Source organism: Onychomys torridus, chromosome 8, assembly GCF_903995425.1.
Source record: "Onychomys torridus chromosome 8, mOncTor1.1, whole genome shotgun sequence".
NCBI classification, from domain to species: Eukaryota; Metazoa; Chordata; class Mammalia; order Rodentia; family Cricetidae; genus Onychomys; species Onychomys torridus.
The window spans coordinates 6,117,468-6,142,002 of record NC_050450.1 but is presented as its reverse complement, the minus strand read 5'-3'; the positions used below and the strand labels follow the sequence as shown (position 1 = coordinate 6,142,002).

Sequence of the window (24,535 nt, the reverse complement as noted above, 5' to 3'; positions counted from 1 at the left end):
TCCCCAGCCCAGACATTTATTGATTTGTATATTTTAATTTTTAAAATTACATTTATCTATTTATTTATGTGTTATGTGTGTGAGCAGATTTGCCATGAAGTACATGTGGAGGTCAAGGACAACTTGCAAGAATGGGTTCTCTCCTTCCACCATGTGGATCCTAGAGATCTAAGTCAGGTCCTCAGACTTGCTGGCATGTACCTTTATCCATTGAGCCATCTTGTTGGCCCTTCCTCTACATGGATCCTTCAAGTGGACTTTCTGAGTAAAGATTCTCAGTTAAAATAAATGAATTTTTTTCCTAGGTATGTTCCTAGGTATGGTGGAGAAGAAAGTTTATTATAGACAGAAGAGAGAGTGTAGGCAGAGACAGGGACATCTGGGAGTCCAGAGTGAACATGACCTGAGCCAGGCCATGCAGGAAGCAAGTGGGGAATGAAGAAGATAGAGAAAGGAACCAGGTGCAGGAGCCTGTGGAGGCCAAAGGTACAAAAGGACTGGGTAAGCAAATGGTTGGATTATATAGGGAAGGGCAGCTGAGGGAAGGGCAGGGTATACCAGCTGGAGGGTATGGACAGGTAGGGACTAAGGAGTGTTGGGAGAACCTGGTGGCCAGGTTCGCTTTGATATGTTAAATAGGCACCTCAACTTTTTGTCCCAGGTTTGATTTGTTTTTGTTTTTGTTTTTGAGAAAGGGTTTCTCTGTGTAGCTTTGCACCTTTCCTGGATCTTGGTCTGTAGACCAGGCTGGCCTTGAACTCACAAAGATCTGCCTGCCTCTGCCTCCCGAGTGCTGGGATTAAAGGTGTGGGCCATCCACCACCCTTGTCCCAGGTTTGAAACTTAACAGGCTGAATGGTGGAGGGATTTTGTCTGATTTCATTCTAGAAGGGCTCACTTTTTGGACCCAATTAAAACTTCTTAAGCAAGAACTGAAATACAACTCCAGTGGCTCAGTGGCCCTGAGTGAAGCCCTATTCTCCTCCCAGCTGGCCAAACCCCCAATACTTTTCTGGGCATTTGGCTCTTGTCTTATGGAGCTTTATGAATGATTGACCAAGTCATTTTTTTAAAAAAGTTTGTGTTCACCTGTGTTCGTGTGTCCATGTATGTTCACATGGAGGTCAGAAGATGACTTGGGGTGGTAGGTCCTTGCTTTCCAGCTTGTTTGAAGCTGGTGTCTTATCTTTTGCCCCTGCACAAGTCAGGCTAACTTCTTTAGATTCTGCTGTCCCTGCCTCCCATCTTGCCATAGGAGATCCAGGATTATAGTCACAATCATCACATTCAGTTCTATGGGTTCTAGGGGTCTGAACTCAGGTCCTCACACTTGCTCAGCAAGTGTTTTGTCAACTGAATCATCTCTGCACCCCTGACAAAGTTATCTGAAATGCAAATATGGCCCTCTTTGAGCTCAGCAGTTCACCATTGTCTTTAGAAAGAAGCTAAAATGGGTTTACCACAGCCACAGTCTTGTTCTCAAGCCCAGCCAAAGCCTTTGATCCCACTGCCTGCCTCTACTTCCCAGCTGCTGCACCTGCAGGTATAGGTTCAGATTGTTCCCGTTTTTTCTCACCAACCTTGTCCTACTCATTTGTCAACAAATAACTTAGGCATCTTGCCTTCTTTGGAAGCATTTCCTGATTCCTATGGCTTGAGTTGAGTGCATCACATTTTTTGGGCTCTAATCACATTAATTACATTGTGTTTAAGTGTCTTGTCTGGATTTATTTACTCATTACTTATTTTTGAGACAGGGTCTCCTGTAGTTTAGGCTAGCTTCAAACTCACTATAAACTAGAGATGACCTTGAATAATTGATCCTCCTGCCTCCTCACCGGGTACTGGGGATAGAACCCAAGGCTTTATGTATACCAGGCAAGCAGTCCCCAACATTTAACATAAAATAAGTCAGTGACAGAGAAACACACACACACACACACACACACACAAACAAAAAGGACACAACACATACAGAAAAGCAGCAAGACAGCAGCTGTAAATCAACCATGTCACTAATTATATTAAATGTCAATGGGCCAAAGCTAGGTGTGGATGTTCATTCCTGTAATCCCAGCCCTTAGGAGGTGGAGGCTGCAGAGTTCAAGGCCAGTCTCAGCTACATAATCAGCATGAGGCCAGCTTGAGCTATGTGACACCCTGCCTGGAAAAAAAAAAAAAGAAAAAAAGAAAGAAAGAGGAAAGAGAAGTGGGCTTGGGATGTAGTAGAGTACTTGCTTAGCATGTAAATTTTATATTTAAAGACAGAAATAAAAAGAAGATGATAGAAAAAAATAGTTGGGATGCAAATGTAGGACCATGGAGGTGCTGCACATCTGTCAGAAGAAAAGACTGTAAACTTTCTAAAAAAAAAAAAAAAACAAAACACCAAAACCAAAACAAAGCAAAAAGCAAACAGGCAAACACACAAAACACCGAAACATGTTATTACAGCAAGGAGGGATACTTCACAGTGATGTAGAAGTCAAGGGGCTGAGGAGATGGCTCAGTGGTTAGGAGCTGTCTCAGTTCAGATGTGAGGAGCTGAGTGAAAATGCAATCCCAGCCAGTATGTGCATGCAATCCTGATGCTGTGGGACATGGAGACAGGAGGGTTACTAGCTTGTTGGCCACCAGTTTGTTGTTTTGCAAACAAAACCAAAACAGCCCCCTCACCCCCAACTCCAAATTCAGGAAGAGACTGTGCCTTAAAGGAACCAGGCAGAGCATGACTAAGACACCTGACGCCCTCTTCTGGCCTCCATGGGTACTTGAATACATGTTGTAAGTTGACAATTACATCATGCGTGCACTAACCACAAAAATAGAAAGGAACTCTAGAATGAGTTGTGTGTGTTCAGATACATCCCTTACAGCATCCCTAGCTTTTGTTTTTTGCCTAAGGAGCTGATTCTCCTCTCTAGTCCAAGGCATCACCATGCTCAAGTGCACCCTAGTGGCAACCTTAACGGGATAAGGAAATCCGCTGTAGTAAGGGCATGCTGCTGTCTTGGGTGTAGGGGTCATGTGTAAAAGTTCATTTTTATGATCCAATCTTCTGGTGCTAGGAGTACCGTCCACTCTGACCTAGTTTCTTCCCATCCCTCTCTTTCAAAAAATCTTTTTGCATGTGTTATGTGAGAGATGTGTGTATATACATGATCCCATGTATGCGGAATTACTGTATATGGAGCATGTTCCCATGTGTGCAGGTGTACTGTGTATGCATGTTCCCATGTATGCGGGTGTACTGTGTATGCATGTTCCCATGTGTGCAGGTGTACTGTGTATGCATGTTCCCATGTGTGTGGGTGTACTGTGTATGCATGTTCCCATGTGTGTGGGTATACTGTGTATGCATGTTTCCATGTGTGTGGGTGTACTGTGTATGAAGTGTGATCCCATGTGTGTGGGTGTACTGTGTATGGAGCATGTTCCCATGTGTGTGGGTGTACTGTGTATGCACGCTCCCATGTGTGTGGGTATACTGTGTATGCATGTTCCCAATGTGCATAGGTGTACTGTGTATGGAGCATGTTCCCGTGTGTGGATGTACTGTGTATACATGTTCCCATGTGTGTGGGTGTACTGTATATGCACGCTCCCATGTGTGTGTGTATACTGTGTATGGAGCATGTTCCCATGTGTATGGGTGTACTGTGTATACATGTTTCCATGTGTGTGGGTGTACTGTGTATGCATGCTCCCATGTGTGTGGGTGTACTGTGTATGCATGTTCCCATGTGTGTGGGTGTACTGTGTATGGAGCATGTTCCATGTGTGTGGGTGTACTGTGTATGCGTGTTCCCATGTGTGCGGGTGTACTGTGTATGCATGTTCCCATGTGTGTGGGTGTACTGTGTATGGAGCATGTTTCCATGTGTGTGGGTGTACTGTGTATGCATGTTCCCATGTGTGCAGGTGTACTGTGTATGCGTGTTCCCATGTGTGCGGGTGTACTGTGTATGCATGTTCCCATGTGTGTGGGTGTACTGTGTATGGAGCATGTTTCCATGTGTGTAGGTGTACTGTGTATGCATATTCCCATATGTGTGGGTGTTGTACTGTGTATGGAGGCCAGAGGTCAACATCTGTCTGTCCTCAGTGATCTCTGATAGAAAAGCATCAGCTCAGCGCCTCCCAGACCAAGTTCTCAGTCCAAAGAAGGTTAATCTGCCACAGAGGGACAGAGGGCAGAGACTAAGAGACAATAGGAGAAGGGGAAGGGGACAGTGGGGAGGACAAAGGACTGCTCTGGATGGAGAGAAGACAGACATGGCCTATAGGAAAATGGCCCTTTATAAAGTAAAGGGGAAAGCCTGTGTTAGGCTGAAGAGTCAGAAACAAAATAGGGAGAGAAACTTGACTCACCCACGGCCTTTTTAGAAAGAGTCACACAAATAGAAAGATAATTTTCAGTTGTGGTAAGTGCACTAAAGGAAAGCCCAGGCAGGGTTGCCAGGAAAAATGCAGACCACGCTACTACCTTTGTTTTTCAGATAAACACCAAGTAGTTTGGAAAGTTAGGTATATTCCATGCAATAGTTGAGATAAATGTTACAATTTGCTTATCTAAAATCAAAGAGAACTGAACGAGCTATATTTTCATGTGTTCAGTTTGGCAGCCTCAAGTTCAAGATGTCATGAGCCACGTAATGAAAGGGCCCCAGCGCACTGAGGGGAGGGTGTGACAGAAATGGTGAGATGCTGGACTGGGATAGGGGAAGGGCAGGGAGGAGGAGAAGATGGCAGGGTCTGGGAGCCTCCCTGGAGCTCCACAGATGTTTATCTCCCTGGATACTAGAGATGAGGAAAGAAGCAATTAGGAAGTGGATAAATGTATTTCACATTTCAGGAGGGATGCCACACAAATGTCAGGTGCAGTGACTGAGGTTATTAATTCTAAGAAATGCATCTGTGGAGCCAGGCCAGGAACACACCCCGCCCATCTGTGGTTAGGTGGCCAGAGCATGGCCAGCATGCCACTCCAGGCAGTCATTCCCCAGTGGGCAAAATGATTTTGCCCATTAACATGTAACACAGAGTTTCAAAGCCTGGGGCAGGGGGGCTAGGAAGTTTGCTTTTTGTTGTGTGGCTAGAGATGACAGCCTGGGGAGTAGCACAGGTGAGCACTATGCAGTGAGCTGCATCTCCAGCTCATTTCAGTTTCAGCATAAAGTGCAGTGAAGAAGCCGGTGAGACAGCTGGGTGGTAAAGGGCTTGCTACATAAAGATGCCTCAGAGAGGCACAGGCAAGGGGGTCCCTGGGCTTGCTGGCTACTAGTCTTGGGGAGACATAATGGGCAAGCCCCAGTGAGAGGCAGACTCAGTGAGAGACTGTCTCAAAGGAAGAAAGAAAAAAGAAAAAAAAAGTAAGGTGGAGATTGATAGAGCAAGACACCTAACATTGAACTCCAACTTAAACATGCTCTTCTTGTACGGGCACTCAAACATATATGTGCACACATACATAAATAAAAATAATGGTGTAATTGATATGCCAGAGAGAAACTATTGAGAGAAGCCTTTCAGCAAACCACTAGGGAGAAAGAGCTCATGAGCATCCTGTACATGGTGTGCTGGACCACAAGCTCTGCCACTGGGCATCTAAGCAACCACCTGCAGTAGTGCTTCTTAACAGGGGTGAACCCCATACCACCCTGTAGAGGCCACAGAAGCATCTAAACCTTCTCCAGTACACAGAATGCCCCTTTGTCCTTGACGAAGACTCACCTGGCCCCAAAGGTCAGTGTTTCAGAGGGTGAAAAGCATGCTGACACTGAGGGTGGGGAGGAAGCATGATGCTGTGACTCTACTGACAGAAGTCTCAGTGTTAAATAACCACATGGGCTTAGAGATTCCTTTCGAGACATTCTTTGAGCCCCTGTGCCATGACATCCTACCAGGAAGCCTGGTAGGAGGAAGTGCCAATTCAGGAGAAGGATCTATGGAAAGATGTTCCCTAGGGCTGGGAATTGGCTAATTACCAACTGAACTATCTCCTTAGCCCTTCCTCTAGGCTATGTTTATGCCACACAAACATGAAGACCTAAGTTCAGTCCCTGGAACTTACATAGAGCAGGGTGTGGTGGTTCACTTGTTAACCCAGCATTGAGGAGGCAGCCTGGGACTCACTGGTTGAGTCCCAGGCCAATGACAGGCCCTGTCTCAAAAAGCAAGGTGGAGGGTACCTGAGGAGCAACACTCAGGCTTGACCTCTGGCTCCCACACACACATGCACACATATATGTGCACACACACAGGAAAGGACACCTCTACTCTAGTGCCTTCTTCCTTTGCACCATCACTTGCCCGCTGAGGTCATAGAGACTCATTGAATAGCCTGACTTTGGCTTTTATGGCTTCATGTCATTTATTTTCATCACACTCTTAATCATGAAAGTAGACATCTCTCATCTACAGAGAAAGATGGGATGTCTCTCTCTTCTCCCACCTACCCATCCAGTCTAGGCTCTGAACTAGTATTGGCTGCTGTGATGCAAGTTCTTAGCTGTGAAGCCCAACCTACCCCCTGCTTCCTAGTACTGGAACCTCCAAATGTGGGTGCCAGTACCATGGACCAAATAGGGGTTCTTTATGTATGTGTGCTATCTTATTAATTATTTAATTTATTTCAGGCATAAATACAGCCTAGAGGAAGGGCTGAGGAAATAGTTCAGTTGGTAAAGTGTTTGCCACTCAGACATCCCTAGTACCCTGTAAAAAGTCAGGCATGATGGCATGTGCTTGTCATTCTTCCACACAGAGAGGTGAGGACAGAGGGGTATCTGGGACTTTCTGGCCAGCTAGCCTGCTCTAATACTGGTATTATCACAATCTGCATTAGGTTCTCTAAAGGAACAGAAATAATAGGGCGACATAATTTATATGAATTTGTTAGAGTGGTTTACAGGCTGTGGTCTGAATAGTCCAACAATAGCTGTCTCCTGACTAACAGGCTCAGGATCTGCTAGTTGTTCAGTCTATGTGACTGGATGTCTCGGCAGTCACACTCTGGTGCTGGAGTCCTAGATAAGTCCTAAAGAGCTGCCAGCTTCCAGTCTAAATTGGAATTCAGAGGAAGCATGTTCTAACACCAATGAAGGAGTGGCATGGGAGTAAGGTAGATGATCTTGCCAGACAGAGTAAGAGCAAGCAGGCAAAAAGCAAAAGCTTCCTTCTTCCACACTCTTTTATGTGGCCTGCCACCAGAAGGTATGGCCCAGTTTTAGGGTGAGTCTTCTTATTCACATGATCTAGATTTAGTGTGGGTCTCCCACCTCCAATGATCCATCCAAGAAAAATCCCTCACAAGTATGCCCAGCTGATTAGGTTTCAGTTATTTCCAGATGTAGTCAAGTTGACAGCCAAGATTAGCCATCACAAGACCACTTCTTGTCAAGTTGGCACAATCATATCTCCTTATGTCATGGTTAATTTCCAAGTGAAAACAATAATCAAGTCATAATGACAGCCAGGGCTAGTAGAGAGACCCTGTCTCAAAAAATTCAAAACAAAACGGTGTGTGTGTGTGTGTGTGTGTGTGTGTGTGTGTGTGTGTGTGTGTGTTTAAAAAAAGAAGAGGCAGCTGTTGTTGCTTTCCATGCTCAGCAACAGGCAGCTGAGTTCTAATTCAAGGGCATCTAGAAGCTGCAGTGACTCATTGCTACCTCAGTTCCACAACTGAAGGAGGGGGTCACCTATAGGGCACAGAATGAGGCAACTTCCAGGGGCTCCTATGTTTGCAGGGGTTGAGAGGGGCTTAAAATAGCATTTATTGTTCATGTTCCAAATTATAAAATTAGTGCAGGTGAAATAATCAAGCAGTTCCATTTATTGCATGGTCCTGTGTGGTGGAGTATTAGTGTGCCAAGATTTGTATACATTACCTGTTAGTCTTCATGAGAATTCCATTAAGAAGGTTCTGGTAAGTGTTAATCCCAGAGATAGGAGGAGAAAGACCACTGACCCAAATCATCATGGTCAAATTAATAATAATTAAAAAAGCAATTAATTAAAGCAAGCTTTTCTTTTTTTTTTATTCCAGTACATGTACTGTCTCCCCCTAAAGGTGGAGTTCAAGAAGTCAGCATTGAACATGGAAGATAAGGCTCAGGGGTAGAAGATTTCCAAATCAGGGATTTGGCAGGCAATATAGGCATGGTTACAGGAGCAGAACATAACAATGTAGTCATAAGAAGGTAGCCACAACAAGTTTTTGAAAGAAGATGGTCATTACAATTTTTTGAAATGAATATGATTATTATAAGATGGCTTTTAAGTCCAAAATGGAGGCAGGCTGGGTCATCATACCCCCTTGTCTTAGGTGTCCTTGATAGGGTTCTTTATCTGGGAGTAGAATATGACAACATTTGTAATGCATGCCCCTTTTATAAATTATACCTGTTTAGTTAGCATAGAAAGGACAAAATTTTTATGGCCATTATCATCTTGGTGTGCCAAAGGCACTGAATGCTAAATCTAACATTCCAGTCTTCTGTTGAGGATAAGGGGTGGTGGATCCTCTAAACTGTGTCCTACTGAAATTAGAACACCGTTGACAGGTCTTGGGAAGGATGAGATGTTAGTCAAAGACCAGGAAGGATTAGAGTGATGGGGCATTCATCAGAAGCATCTGGTTTGAAGAGAGCAGTCACTTGGGTTAAACTGGCTTACATAAGCTTTCAGCAAAGCCCAGGCTTTCCGATTTTATGGGACTGCCTGGGACTGGTGTGGTGTAGAGCACCTTTGGAGCAGTTTGTAGTTTGAAATCGATTTCTGGATGGTGTCAACTAGCTGAGTAAAACTCTGCCAAGACAGGTAAAGACTAGGGACAGAAGTTAAAGTTTAGGCACTTAAGGGTAACTTACATTTGGAGCTTCCCCCTCAGGAATAGGCAATAGGCAAGGGAGCTTGGGCTGTTGATTGACAGCAGTACTTATCTGGAGTCCATCTGACCTGTGAGAGATGGATCCAATTGTTATGTCTTTCTTGATTCTCTGAAACTTACATTATGATGTTTGTAATCTGTACTAAAATCCACATTATAGAAAAAGCAGCCAACAGGTGTCCAGAACAGCTGGAATAGACTCACACACTTGAGTCATAGCAAGAGTCATAGCAAGGCTTTGGGTTAAAAAGCACAAACATTCTTTTCTCTGTCCAGAGGAATATATATATATATATATATAGGACAGAGATGTTTTTAACATGATAAGAAGCATCTTTAAGTCTATATTTAGAAGACAACCAGAGGGAATCTTTAATCTTGAGCTTGTGACTAATAATAGCAGTATTTTACCAGGGCTAGATTAGTAAGTTATCAGAACTCTACTGATTAATGTTAAAACTCTGAACTTTTGAAATCTTAGTAATAACAATAACATAGAATAACTTGTATTTATGTATTTTAAGTAATTTTCTTAGATCTTCATAATTTATTTAGATTTTTATATTTTTAGAAGTTTATAATTTATATAAACCTTAAACTTTATCCAATTATATATACATTTTTACCATTAGATATACATAAGTGGTTGATTTCTGAGAGCAGCCTTTGCAAAGCAAGTTCCTTTAAACAGTAAAAGTTACCTCTAAAACCAGTTTGTCCTTTAACATGAAGCCTGTTTGTAAAGCAACCCTGTCTGTGAGTTCCCTTTTTCATCAGGTGATCTAATAGCTTTAGAAAAGCTAGACCTGGTTTTTATATATAAAATGCATTGACCATGCAGCTGCTACTAAATTGATGAAGCTAGAGTTAGCTGTCAGAGATCCGAGAAGGATAAATTATATCAGGAAACATAATCCAAATAATCTATGTATCAATTAAAATGACAGAGACTTACCACTCTCTGGGTGGTTACCCTAGGCTCCTGTGGTATTGGTGGCTTATTTGGGGGCAGTGGCAGTGTGTCTTTAGCTGTACTGTCACACAGTACAGCAAGACATCTTCAGCTACTGCACAGGGCAGCATAGGCTTTTGGTTGTCAGACCCAGAAGGTCCAAGAGATTCTCCTGTGGAAGAGGCACTTGGAAAAACTGACCCACTGTGATTAGGCAGAGCGAGGCAGTCAACCAAACTGTGTCCACAGTGTGGGAAGAGCCCTGGTGGTGTTAGCAGGTTTTCCCAGTTAGTGTTACCATAATTCAAGTGGAGTTGTCTGTGCCCCTTCACCTCCTTGAAGACCTTAGGGTTGCTGCTAGGAGCTAGCATTTCTCTCTGTCACGGGAACCTTTATCATTAAACATTTTAAATGCCTTATTCTTCAGATCTCTGAAAAATTTTGTGGGCCATCTATAAGTATACCTGAATTTAAATAAACTTTTCTTGTTTTTAGTTATTTGTTTTATGTTTAACCTTGAAAACATATACAGGAGGCTAAATAAAGCTTGTCCCCGTAAATGAATTATATTTGTAAAGAATTTAATCATTTATAAGGTGACTATTAATCTACATGTCTTAATCTTTAACAGTTTACAATAAGTTAGTAGCCTCTTGTTTTGTTTTGTTATTGCTTTGTTTTTTGTTTTGTTTTGTTTTGTTTTTTAATAAATATTTTTTCTTTATTATTATGTGTTTTAAATTTTATATATCAGCCATGGGTTCCCCTGTCCTCCCCCTCCCTTCCCCACCCCCACCTTCCACCCAGCCCCTCCCCTCCATTCCCATGTCCTCCAGGATCAAGGCACCCCTGGGGATTCATTTAAACCTGGTAGATTCAGTACAGGCAGGTCCTGTCACCTCCTTCCAGACTGAGCAAAGTGTCCCTGTGTAAGCCCAAGGTTCCAAACAGCCAGCTCATGCACTAAGGACAGATCCTGGACCCACAGACTGGATGCCTCCCAAACAGATCAAGCTATTCAATGGTCTCACTTATCCAGAGGGTCTGATCCAGATGGGGCTCCACAGCCTTTGGTTCATAATTCATGTGCTTCCATTCGTTTGGCTATTTGTCCCTGTGCTTTTTGCAATCTTGGATTCAACAATTCACGCTCTTGCAGACCCTCCTCTTTCTCGACAGTTGGACACCTGGAGCTCCACCTGGGGCCTGGCCAAGGATCTCTGCGTCCACTTCCATCAGTTATTGAATGAGAGTTCCAAGACGAATGTTAGGGTGTTTGGCCATCTGATCACCAGACTAGGTCAGATCAGGCTTTCTCTCGACCATTGCCAGCAGACTACAGAGGATATATCATTGTGGATTTCTGGGGACCTCTCCAGCACTCTGCCTATTCCTGGTCTCATGCGGTCTTCATTTATCATGGTCTGTTATTCCTCATTCTCCCTTTCTGTTCTTGATCCAGCTGGGATCTCCTGATCCCCTAAGCTTTCTTTCCCTCAAATCTTGCCCTTCATTACTCCCACTGTCATCCAGGTTGTTCATGTAGATCTCATCCATTTCTCTATCGTTGGGTGATCCTTGGGTCTTTCCTAGGGTCCCGTTTTCTAGGTAGCCTCCCTGGAGTTGTGTAGCAGTCTAGTCATCTTTGTTTTACATCTAGTATCCTCCTATGAGTGAGTTCATACCGTGTTTGTCCTTCTGAGTCTGGGTTACCTCACTCAGGATGATTTTTTCTAGATCCATCCATTTGCCTGCAAACCTCATGATGTCATTGTTTTTCTCTGCTGAGTAGTACTCCATTGTGTTTATGTACCATATTTTCTTTATCCATTCTTCAGTTGAAGGGCATCTAGGTTGTTTCCAGGTTCTGGCTATTACAAACAAAGCTGACACGAACATAGCTGAGCAAATGCCCTTGTGGTATGATTGAGCATACCTTGGGTATATTCCTAAGAGTGCTATAGCTGGGTCTTGGGGGAGATGGATTCCCAATTTTCAAAAGAAGCGCCATATTGATTTCCAAAGTGGCTGTACAAGCTTGCATTCCCACCAGCAGTTGAGGAGAGTTCCCCTTGCTCCACATCCTCTCCAGCATAAGCTGTCTTCTGTGCTTTTGATCTTAGCCGTTCTGACAGGTGTAAGGTGGTATCTCAGAGTCATTTTGATTTGCATTTCCTGCATAATTAGGGATGTTGAGCAATTCCTTAAATGTCTTTCAGCCATTTGAACTTCCTCTGTGGAGAATTCTCTGTTTAGTTCTATAGCCCATTTCTTAATTGGACTGTTGGGCATTTTGATGTCTAATTTCTTGAGTTCTTTATATATTCTGGATATCAGCCCTCTGTCAGATGTGGGGTTGGTGAAGACCTTTTTCCATTCTGTAGGGTGTTGCTTTGTCTTGTTTACCATGTCCTTTGCTCTACAAAAGCTTCTCAGTTTCAACAGGTCCCATTGATTGATTGTTTTTCTCAGTGTCTGTGCTACTGGTGTTATATTTAGAAAGTGATCTCCGGTGCCAATGCGTTCAAGAGTACTTCCTACTTTCTCTACTATCAGGTTCAGAGTAGCTGGATTTATGTTGAGGTCTTTGATCCACTTGGATTTAAGTTTTGTGCACGGTGACAGATATGGATCTGTTTGCAGCCTTCTACAGATTGACATCCCAGTTATGCCAGCACCATTTGTTGAAGATGCTTTCTTTTTTCCATTGTACATTTTTGGCTTCTTTGTCAAAAATTATATGTTCATAGGTGTGCGGGTTAATGTCAGGGTCTTCAATTTGATTCTATTGGTCCTCATGTCGGTTTTTATGCCAGTACCAAGCTGTTTTTATTACAGTAGCTCTATAGTAGAGCTTGAGGTCAGGAATTGTGATGCCTCCAGAGGTTGTTTTATTGTACAGGATTCTTTTGGCTATCCTGGGTTTTTTGTTTTTCCATATGAAGTTGAGTATTATTCTTTCCAGATCTGTGAAGAATTGTGTTGGTAATTTGATGGGAATTGCGTTGAATCTGTAGATTGCTTTTGGTAAGATCACCATTTTTACTATGCTAATCCTGCCTATCCATGAGCATGGGAGATCTTTCCATTTTCTGACATCTTCTTCAATTTCTTTTTTCAGGGTCTTAAAGTTCTTGTCATATAGGTCCTTCACATGCTTAGTTAGAGTAACCCCAAGGTATTTTATAACATTTGTGGCTATTGTAAAGGGTGATGTATCTCTGATTTCCTTCTCAGCCTGTTTGTCTACTGTATATAGAAGGGCTTCTGATTTTTTTTGAGTTGATCTTGTATCCTGCAATGTTGCTGAAGGTTTTTATTAGCTGTATCAGTTCCTTGGTTGAATTTTTGAGGTCACTCATGTATACTAACATGTCATCTACAAATAAGGAGAGCTTGACTTCTTCCTTTCCAATTTGTATCCCCTTAATCTCTTTATGTTGTCTTATAGCTCTGGCTAGAACTTCAAGTACTATATTGAATAAGTATGGGGAGAGGGGACAGCCTTGCCTTGTTCCTGATTTAAGCAATACCACTAAAATCATTGAGTTTCTCTCCATTTAATTTGATGTTTGCTGTTGGCTTGCTGTAGATCGCCTTTATTATGTTTAGGTATGTTCCCTGTATTCCTGATCGCTCCAAGACCTTTATTATGAAGGGGTGTTGGATTTTGTCAAATGCCTTTTCTGCATCTAGTGAGATGATCATGTGTTTTTTTTTCCCCTTGAGTTTGTTTATATGATGTATTACATTGACAGACTTTCGTATGTTGAACCACCCTTGCATCCCTGGGATGAAGCCTACTTGATCATGGTGGATAATTGTTTTGATGTGTTTTTGGAGTCAGTTTGCCAGAATTTTATTGAGTATTTTTGCATCAGTGTTCATGAGGGAGATTGGTCTGTAGTTCTCTTTCTTTGTTGCATCTTTGTTTGGTTTGGGAATCAGGGTAATTGTAGCCTCATAGAAGGAGTTTGGTAATATGCCTTCTTCTTCTATTGTGTGGAACAATTTAAAGAGTATTGGTATTAAGTCTTCTTTAAAGATCTGGTAGAATTCTGCAGTGAAACCATCAGGTCCAGGGCTTTTTTTGGTTGGGAGACTTTTAATGACTGATTCTATTTCCTTAGGGGTTATTGGACTATTTAAATGGTTTATCTGGTCTTGATTTAACTTAGGTATTTGGTACCTATCCAGAAAATTACCCATTTCCTTTAGATTTTCCAGTTTTGTGGAGTAGAGGTTTTTGAAGTAAGACCTGATGATTCTCTGGATTTCCTCATTGTCTGTTGTTATGTCCCCCTTTTCATTTCTGATTTTGTTAATTTGGATGCTCTCCCTCTGTCTTTTGGTTAGTTTAGGGCTTGTCTATCTTGTTGCTCTTCTCAAAGAACCAACTCTTTGTTTCATTAATCCTTTGTATTGTTCTCTTTATTTCTATTTTATTGATTTCAGCTCTCAATTTGATAATTTCCTGGCGTCTGTTCCTCCTGGGAGACTTTGCTTCTTCCTGTTCAAGGTCTTTTAGGTGTGCTGTCAAGTCACTAGCGTGAGATTTCTCCAGCTTCTTTATGTGGGCATTCAGTGCTATGAATTTCCCTCTTAGCACTGCTTTCATAGTATCCCATAAGTTTGGGTATGGTGTATTCATTTTCATTGATCTCTAGGAAGTCTTTAATTTCTTTCTTTATTTCTTCCTTAACCCATTGGTGATTCAGTTGAGCATTGTTCAGTTTCCATGAAATTGTAGGATTTCTGTAGTTTTTTTTGTTGTTGAAATCTAACTTTAAACCATGGTGGTCTGATAGAACACAGTGGGTTATTTCAATTGTTTTGTATCTGTTGAGATTTGCTTTGTGGCCAAGTATGTGGTTGATTTTAGAGAAGGTTCCATGGGGCACTGAGAAGAAGGTATATTCTTTTTTGTTTGGGTGGAATGTTCTGTAGATATCAATTAAGTCCATTTGTGCCATAACATCAGTTAAGTCCATTATGTCTCTGTTAAGTTTCAATTTGGTCAATCTGTCCAGAGGTGAAAGTGAGGTGTTGAAGTCTCCCACTATTAATGTGTGGGGTTTTATATGTGATTTAAGCTTTAGTAATGTTTCTTTTACATATGTGAGTGCCCTTGTGTTTGGGGCATAAATGTTCTGAATTGAAACTTCATCTTGGTGGATCTTTCCTGTGATGAGTATGTAATGTCCTTCATCATCTCTTTTGATTGATTTTAGTTTGAAGTCTATTTTGCTGGATATTAGGATGGCTACACCAGCTTGCTTCTTAAGACCATTTGATTGGAAAGTCTTTTCCCAGCCTTTTATTCTTAAGAGGTGTCTGTCTTTGAATTTGAGGTGTGTTTCTTGTATGCAGCAGAAAGATGGGTCCTGTTTTCGTATCCATTCTGTTAGTCTGTGTCTTTTTATAGGTGAATTAAGTCCATTGATATTAAGGGATATTAATGACCAGTGATTGTTCATTCCTGTTGCTATTTTTATTTTTTGGTGGTAGTGTGTGTGTACTTCTCTTCTTTGGGGTTTACTGCTGTGGTGTTATCTATTGCCTGTGTTTTCATGGGTGTATCTGCCTTCCTTAGGTTGGAATTTTCCTTCTAGTGCTTTCTGTAGGGCTGGGTTTGTGGATAAGTATTGTTTAAATCTGGTTTTGTCTTGGAAGGTCTTGTTCACTCCATCTATGATGATTGAAAGTTTTGCTGGATATATTAGTCTAGGCTGGCATCCATGGTCTCTTACTGTCTGCATTATATCTGTCTAGGTCCTTCTGGCTTTCAAAGTCTCCATCGAGAAATCGGGTGTTATTCTGATGGGTTTGCCTTTATAAGTCACTTGGCCTTTTTCCTTTGCTGCCCTTAATATTCTTTCTTTATTCTGTATGTTTAGTTGTTTAATTATTATGTGCCGATGGGACTTTTTTTGGGGGTCTAGTCTGTTTGGTGTTCTATAGGCTTCTTGTATCTTTAAGTTGGGAAAGTTTTCTTCTATGATCTTGTTAAATATATTTTCTGTGCCTTTGAGTTGGTATTCTTCTCCTTCCTCTATCCCTATTATTTGTAGGTTTGGTCTTTTCATGGTGTCCCAAATTTCTTGGACATTTTGGGTCATGACTTTGTTGGTTTTAGTGTTTTCTTTGACTGATGAATCTATTTCTTCTACCGTATCTTCAACACCAGAGATCCTCTCTTCCATCTCTTGCATTCTGTTGGTTATACTTGTCTCTGAAGTTCCTGTTTGTTTACTCAGATTTTCTATTTCCAACATTCCTTCTGCTAGTGTCTTCTTCATTTTTTCTATTTCCCTCTTCAGGTCTTGGATTGTCTCCCTTGCTTTTTCATGATTTTCAATCAAGGATTTATTGTTTTCTTCTGCTTTAATTGTCCTTTCCTCTAGTTTTTTATAGTGTTCTTCCCATTTTTTGTTTGTCTGTTCCTCTACTTTATTTTTAATTTCTTCTATATAAGGCTCTAGCCTCTTCATGATGTTATTTATAAGGTTGTTTTCTTCTTCTTCTTCCATTCCGTGATGTTCAGGTCTAGCTGTTGGAGACGGGCTAGGTTCTGGTGATGCTGTATTGCTCTTTATTTTGTTGTATGTACTTCTGCTGTGACGTCTGCCCTTCACCTCTTGTGTTCGTTCTTGGTCTTATCAGTGTACTTGGTCCAGAGAGAGTTGACAGATTTAGGGATCCTCTCTCTGGTCCAGATGGAAGCTCTGGGCCAGATGGGAACACTGGTCCAGATGAGAATGCTGGTCGGATAGGAGCTGGGGGACTCTGAGTCTCGGGAAGTCCCTGATGTCTCCTTATTTTGTTGTTTTGTTTTGTTTTGTTTTGAGACAGGGTTTCTCTGTAAAACAATCCTGGCTGTTCTGGAACTCCCTCTGTAGACCAGGCTGGCCTTGAACTCAGAGATTCACCTGCCTCCCAAGTGCTGGGATTAAAGGCATATGCCACTACTACCTGGCTAGTTACAGGCTAGTTAGAATTCTAGCTTTTCGCCAAGATGGTGCTGAAAGCGAAGAAGGAAGCTCCTGCCCTTCCCAAAGCCAAAGCCAAAGCCAAAGCAAAGGCCTTGAAAGCCAAGAAGGCAGTGCGGAAAGGCGTCCACAGCCACAAAAAGAAGAACATCCGAACGTCACCCACATTCTGGCAGCCCAAGACCCTGTGGCTCAGGAGGCAGCCCAAATATCCTCGAAAGAGCAAGCCCAGAAGAAACAAGCTTGACCACTATGCCATCATCAAATTCCCCCTGACCACTGAGTCAGCCATGAAGAAGACAGAAGACAACAACACACTTGTGTTCACTGTGGATGTCAAGGCCAACAAGCACCAGATCAAACAGGCTGTGAAGAAACTCTATGACATTGATGTGGCCAAAGTCAACACCCTCATAAGGTCCGATGGAGAGAAGAAGGCGCATGTTCACTTGGCTCCTGACTATGATGCTCTGGATGTTGCCAACAAAATTGGGATCATCTAAACTGAGTCCAGCTGGATAATTCTAAATATACTTTTCACCATAAAAAAAAAAAAAAAAAAAAAAGAATAGTATTCTACAGTTTTATCTCTGTTAAGTTTAGCCCTAAGAAATTGCAAATATTGAAATGAAATTCTTTTAGTACAAATCATAAATATAGTCCATAGGGAGACTGGCAGCTTTACTTTTCTGGTCCTTTTATAGTACACCATTGCACAATATCACAGTTTCTCGTATGACTCAGTTTATCAAAATAGCTAAAGCTTAACAAAGTTAGCAAAGTCACGGAGGTTAGCTGTGCATTCTTGGTTAGCTGAACAGTCCTCAGGTAAGGAGATGTCCTATAGGCTTTGTCAGACTGCATAGGTCATCGTTTGGCTGCATCCTAAGACAAGAATATTCTCATTTCTTGTGTTTAGTGTTTGGAGTTTATAATTGTGGCTCTAACGTTAGTTGGCTGGCCACTGTGCAGGGTGTTTGAGATTCCAGGGTAGCCTTGAGCCTTCAAGAACAGTTAGCCAGAAGTGGAACTGCTGGAGTTAAAAAAGCAAGGCTAATAAGTTTGAAGACTATAGACATTGAAGGATTAGGTCTTTGTTTTAAGATTACCTATGTAGCTTTTTAATTATTAACCCTGTGTTATAAGTTTTAAGTCAAATTTTACAAATTTTTAACTGTATTCCGTAAATTTATGAATTCCAAGGCATAGAAAATTCATACAATGGTTTTATAAATCTTAGATAAGATTTACATCTTAACTGTTTTAGACAGTTAAATGAAACCAATATTCTTTTTTTTTTTTTTTAGCTGCTTTGCCTTGCTCTTTTTTCCCCCTACTGCAAAGTCAGGTGATTCACCTGACATAGGACAGAAACTTCCCAAGTCCAGGGCCAGCTTTTCAATACAGCAGAAAAGCATAAAACAGTATTTCAACATTACCCATGCCCCAAAGACATTTGAATCCCTGTTAAACTGAATTCAGTGACCAGAAAGAAATTTTGAGATTTGGTTATCAAAGCAGCCACAGCAGGAGCTCGGTCTGGCTCCCAGGTCAGCCTGTAACTGGAGGGGATTAACTGGGGCACAGAAACACTTAGGAGGAATGGGGACGACAAAAAAAAGGAACCCCCCCCCCAAAAAAAAAAGAAAAGGAAACCCATGTAACAGGGACAATGTCAGCAGCAATTGCTGTCATTCAGGGATTTACCAGTTTGATCAAACAAGATTTTTAACAAATAGGAAGCTTTTTCTTGTGGCACATTCCTGCTGAGCCATACCTGGCCTGGCTCCAGAGCATAGCACCAGCCCTAATCCATCCTTTGTTTAACTGACACCTTTTGTTTTTCTTATACCTTTTTTTTTTTTTTTCACTCACTGCCCTATGTGAATCTTGTCTGAGAGTCAAGGATCAGAGAGTCTCCCAAGGATCAAAGGCCCATGCAAAACTTGGTTCAGTAAACTTAGAAAACTGTGGTACCTGAGAAATCAAGGAATTTGCACTTGGCATTTTATGGCTGGGAGCTCCTTTCAGGTTGCTTTGAAGGTATGGAAATTAACTGGCTAAATTGTAATTAGAGAGTAAATAAAAATGCCCTAGGTGAAGGGGAAGTGTTTCAGTCCTTTGAGAATGGACCCCCTTGCAGCCATGAAAGGCTAGATTCATTCTTAAGATGCCTCTGAATCTTCTTTCCATGGATCCGCTTGAACCCACACACTGGTGCCTAGACTACAGCGACATTTTCTCAATTGCCTCCCTGAACAATCCAGGCACTAGGAACCCACTAAGGTTTCCCAGTTCAGTTAGGCTGGGCCTCTCTGGTTTCTGACTCAGCTCCTGGTAATGCCTGGCATCCCTTGTTGGGCCAATCCAATCTCTTGGCTCCCAGTGTCACGGAATGTCTTCAGGGTTCCCGGGCTCTATTGTGCAGCCTGGGTATTGAAACCCTGCTAATGGATGCTTAGGTGCCAGGCCTCTCCAATTTATTGGTTCCTAGTCTCACCAGGGCATCCCCAGAGTTCCAAGGCAAGTCACAAAAAGAGTTGTGGCCTAACTCTTAAGTTAATCAGGTGGGCATGTGACATCTTGCTTGTTTCCCTTGATGGAGGAATGTTGGATCTCATAGACAAACACACACACACATGCCCCCAGATCAGGATCCTACAGAATCAGAACAGAACCAAATGCCACAGAAAGTATCTATGACTTATCAGAGGTGGCCTCTGGAAACTGGTGCTTGCTGCTTTCATTTTTTTTTCTTCCCTTTTTCATCCTGGCATGATCAGACACCTGATGGCCTGGGAATAGAACATCAGTCAGTGCTCTTAACCGCTGAGCCACCTCTCTCCTCTGATGCTTTCATTTCTTAATGCAGCTGTTCCTTCAGAACTGAAGGTATGCTTCAGGGCTTTGGAATTTCTCCCAAGGGAAGGTTTTATCTTCTGAATTTGGTTTGGGGTCTTGATCTCACTGGGGAACTCCAAATGTTAATTCCAAAGATGTGAGGAGAAAGACCACCAACCCAAGCCATCATGGCCAAATTAATTAAAGCAAGATTTTTAAAAAAATTGTGTATGCAGGCTATCTCTCCCTAAGGCAGAGTTCTAGAGGTCAGCATTGTATGTGAGGAAGACAAGGTTTTTATAAAGCTCAGGGGTAGGATGTCTCCAAATGGGGCATTTGGTGGGTAAAACAGGTGGGGTTATAAGAGCAGAACATGAGCATAACAAGTTAGTCATAAGGGCCTCCTGAAACAAAGACATGAATGCAAGGTGGTCATAACAAGGTAGTCATAACAACCTTTTGAAACAAAGGTAGGGTTGCAAGATGATTATAACAACTTTTTGAGACAATGGCATAGTTGCCATTTCCTGGAACAGGCAATACAGAGCCATTTGTATTTACAGTCACAGGTGGAACATAGCCCAATCCTGGAGAAGCAGATTTAATCATAAACAGGAATGAGCCTAGTTTGTCTTTCTATAAGATGGCCTTCAAGCCTAATATGGAGACAGGCTGGTTTATCAAAATGTCTATATACCATTAACAAACCAGTGGATGATATCACCAAAGCCCATCTTAGGGAACCAAAGAGTTCATTGTGCTCACTTAGGAGCATGGTGACCCCAAAGCAGGTGCGCTGTTAGTCTTATTCCCATAGATGTACATATAGCAAACCCACTTCAATTAAACTTCCAGCGGGGCTATACACCCCAGCACCTCCAAAAATGATAATGAGGGTGCATGTATTTATTGCAGAATTACATACAGCTGGCTGAGAGGTGCTGGCAGGGGTGACTGGAATCTTAAGCAAGAGGCCAATGACCCTTCCCCCTCCCTCCATAGGGGAACACCCACAGGGCCAACGTTGAAGATCTTTTGCAAGTAGTTACAGCTGCTCTGATGATTTTGTACTTGGGGATAATACTCTACAGCAGAGGGAGAGAGAGATGGGGTGCTGATTTCATTAGAAGTCTGGACTTTGCCTCTTATCTTACACTTGGCTAATTTTTCCAGCCTGAACCAGTTACTGTGATAGAGAACATGGAGCAGCTGGTTCTTATTGGTCAGATTCTGGGTCACCTCTTATTCCTAAAGGAAATGTGTGCATGGAGGGCTAAAAGGATAGATAGGTTTCTGGGCTACGGAGCTGCCCTTAGAGTATTCTGATGACCTAGCCACTCAATCCCCCACATTCCCCCTTTGTAAAAGGGCATACCACCACCCATTCAAATCTCAGTCCATCCATATCCCTCCCCTCTCTCTATGCACTCCAGGAAGCCAAGCCTCTTTGTTTCCCATCCACTTTTCTAATTCCATCAGAGAAATATCTTAGATCTACCTCCACTTTGAGAGATGGTGCTTAGGAAACTCTTCATCAGCGCTTGGAACCACTCTGGTCATTTCTGTAATTGGCTGTGAGACACCATCTCTCCAAGCTCCCTTTTGAGTGGAAGACAACACTTGCAGCTGAGTCATTGGAAGGAAACAGAGGAGATATTTGTTTTCTTTTCAGAAAGAAAATAAAGGAAGTGAACAAGTAAGAATAAGAGAAACCAAAGTGGAACCCAGAGCTCATTTGTTGCCCCAGCTTGCCCTGAGCACCATTCTAGGAATTTTAACTAATCCATCCATCTGCAAGCCATGGGAGCTGGCCTAGTTCATGTCCAGCCAAGGAAATAAACCCAGCAAAGCTATCATATGATAGGCCCATGTGGATGATTCAGTTAATATGAAAATGGCTGGGTTGTTTTGCTTTTCACTGAGCAATGTGTGTGTCCTAAGGATTTAAGTATGAAAGGCTTAATCAGTATTCCAGGCACCTTGGGGGGGGGGCGGTGGAGGAACTTTCATAGCTCAGTGGGAGGGGGGGGGGGACTCTCTTACAGACATACCCAGAGGTTTGTCTCCTAGGTGAGTCTAGATCCTGTCAAGTTGACAGTCATCACTCCAGGCATACACAGAGCCTGGGTTCAATACTGAGTACTGCTCAAACCAAAATGAGCAGAAAACTGCAAAAGGATGTGTTGGATCATGCTACCAATTACAATTTAGACTAGAGAAACCCCTAGAGTTGAGATTATCTACCCCATAGTATAGTCTAGTTTCTAGGTCATAATGCAACAATGTGAGTCTTGGTTCCAGCATTCACCAGCTCTGAGACCTTACAAAAAGCAATTCACCTGAATCTATTTTAGTTTTTTCTTCTGCAAAATGGGTCTAGTAATAGGAACTGCTTGAGAAAAAGGTCAGGTTGTTAAAGGTACTGATAAACAGAAAGTGCTGATGATGCTTTCTGATGCGTGGCAAAGGCTAGAAAAGTCTCAGCGACTACAGGACTGGTGGGATGTCAGAGGGTGGAAGCATTTGTCTCACAAACAACCCAAGTTCAATCCCCAAGACCCACATAAAAGTGAGAGGGAAAATCGCTCTACAAAAGTTATTCTCATAGATATGTATTGATATGTATCCCTATGGCATATATTACACACACACACACACACACACACACACACACACACACACACACCAAAAATTTAATTAAAAGTAGTGACTTATTTCTGTCAGATTCATTTCAATTATGGCTTACAATATAAGATTATACAAAATACAGGTGATGTAGTTTGTAACATCGTAAAAATGGGGCTAAGTGACCATTATGAAATTGAATATACCATTGTTGTTGCCCTGGGGATTACTATTTAAATTCTAGATGGCACTTCTGCTTTATAACTTTAAAAGCATCAATAAGCAGGCTTATATAAAATATTAGCAATCTTGCCCACCTGGCAAGAAATATCAAATGTTTCATTAAGTTTCCCAGCACAGTATAAGTGGATTTTTAAAATCCTGAATGCCTTGGTTTATAAGAAACAAGTTAGAGATGTGTGTGCCTGTGTGTGTACATGTGTGTGCTTGTGTGTTTGTGCATGTTGTGTGCATGTGTGTTTGTGTGCATGTGTGTTTGTGAGTATCTGTACATTTGGAAGCCAGAGGTCAACCTCGGGTGTCTTCCTCTGTTGCTACCCTTTCTGATATTATGATTTCGTTGGCCTGGAGCTCACTAATTCAGTTAGACTGGCTAGCCAGTGGACCCCAGGGTCTGTCTTCCCAGTGCTGCATGATGAGCACTTACTATCGTCCCTGGCTTCTTCAGTTGTGTTCTGGGGTTTGAAGTCAGGTCATTTTATTGACTGACCTATCACCTATTCAGTTTTTGCTAAATGTCTTCAAACACATAACACAGTCACTGGCTCACTTAGGAGAGGAGCCTTTTCTTCAAGGGTTGATAGTAAATATTTTTGCCTCAGAGGGCCATATGGTCCCCACCTAGATACTCTGCTCTGTTGTAGCACAGAATAGCCATGGAGACAGTACATGACAACTGTGCATGGCCCCATTCCAATGATATTTTCTTTATGGGCACCAAAGTCAGAATTTTGTGCCATTTTCACATAGTGATCTGTTTTTCCCCCTCAACCATTTGGGAATGTAAAAACCATTGTGACTCATAGGCTGAACAAAGAGAGGCAGGTGGTGGGTTGGACTAGCCACCAGGCCATAGCTTCCAGACCCAGCTTTAGCAGAAACTGTCTCCTCCCTTCTCCTCCTCTTCTCCTTTTTCTGAGACGTAGTCTCATGTAGTCCTACACTTGCTATGTAGCCAAAGATAACTTGAACTTCTGGTTCTCTTCCTCCTCTTTCAGAGCACTGAGGTTCCAGGCATGCACCACTGTGGTTTATACATTAGTGGGAGTGCTGAGATTCCAGGCATGCACCACCATGCCTGCTTTATACATTGGTGGGAGCAGAACTTTCCAGCTGGACTCAAAATAGCTGTTTCTGACGTGGGCTCTCCATGACTCATGCTGGAGTTTCCTAGCATTGGGGTATTGTGGGCAGCATATTTCACTCACTCCCAGAGTCTAGACTTTTCTATCTTTCCCCAAATGTAACTAACCACCTTAGTTTGACCCAGGTACCTGTCATTCCAGCCCTATTTGTTTTTAAGGGGGTGGTAGTCCTTTGTTTTGGTATGTGTGTGCACATTCACGTGTGCATGCACAGGTGCACATGAATGTCAGAGGTCAAATTCAGGTGTCCTTCCTCATTTTTTATTTTGAGAACAGGGTCCAGGACTCATGACCTGGCTAGCTTGGCTGGCTGCCTCCACCTGTGAACACAAACAAGTGTGTGCTACCACACCCAGCATTTCTTAAGGAGTTTCTGGGGCTCCAAGTTGTGTCCTCACACTTGTGTGGCAAACATTTTACTGACTAAGCCATCTCCTTGCCCTCCTGACCCTATTTTCACTGGAAATGACCTTATCATTTAGATTCAATATCTTTCTCTCTATGCTCTGTTAGATTGAGACAGTGACCACCCCCCCCACACACAGTGGCAGGTGGCCACTTCATGAATTACCAAGCAAGACACTCAACATCGTCTTCACTGGGACATAGACCAGGGCTCCAGACCCAGTTTTTATAGTCACAATGATGCTAGAGTTTGTGTCTAGAGATGCTCTGGCTCCCTGGGGATCAGCCTGCATTCATTTATCTGTCTAATGACACTGTGTGTGAGAACAGTACCCATGGCAACACCTCACTCTCTGCACAGAAGCACAGGAAGCAGGAGCAATGAAGTCGTCCATGCCCCCCCCCCCCCAAAAGAAATGGCTAACCCTTTTTCAGAGCCTCTTCCCAA

General features: G+C 42.4%; 2 protein-coding genes across 2 annotated transcripts in view; both read left to right on the top strand.

Annotated features, from left to right (window-relative positions):
- Positions 1-24,535, top strand: part of Bmerb1 (bMERB domain containing 1) — a 127,334-nt gene that overhangs the window by 24,863 nt on the left and 77,936 nt on the right. The gene's annotated exons all lie outside the window — the stretch shown is intronic.
- LOC118589233 (60S ribosomal protein L23a-like) lies at positions 16,858-17,334 on the top strand. The gene has a single exon (XM_036196347.1). The coding sequence runs from the start codon at positions 16,858-16,860 to the stop codon at positions 17,332-17,334; it is 477 nt and encodes a 158-aa protein (XP_036052240.1).

What these genes read in the sequence shown, in the direction of transcription:
- LOC118589233 (XM_036196347.1), top strand. Translation starts at nt 16,858, where the DNA reads ATGGTGCTGAAAGCGAAGAAGGAAGCTCCTGCCCTTCCCAAAGCCAAA.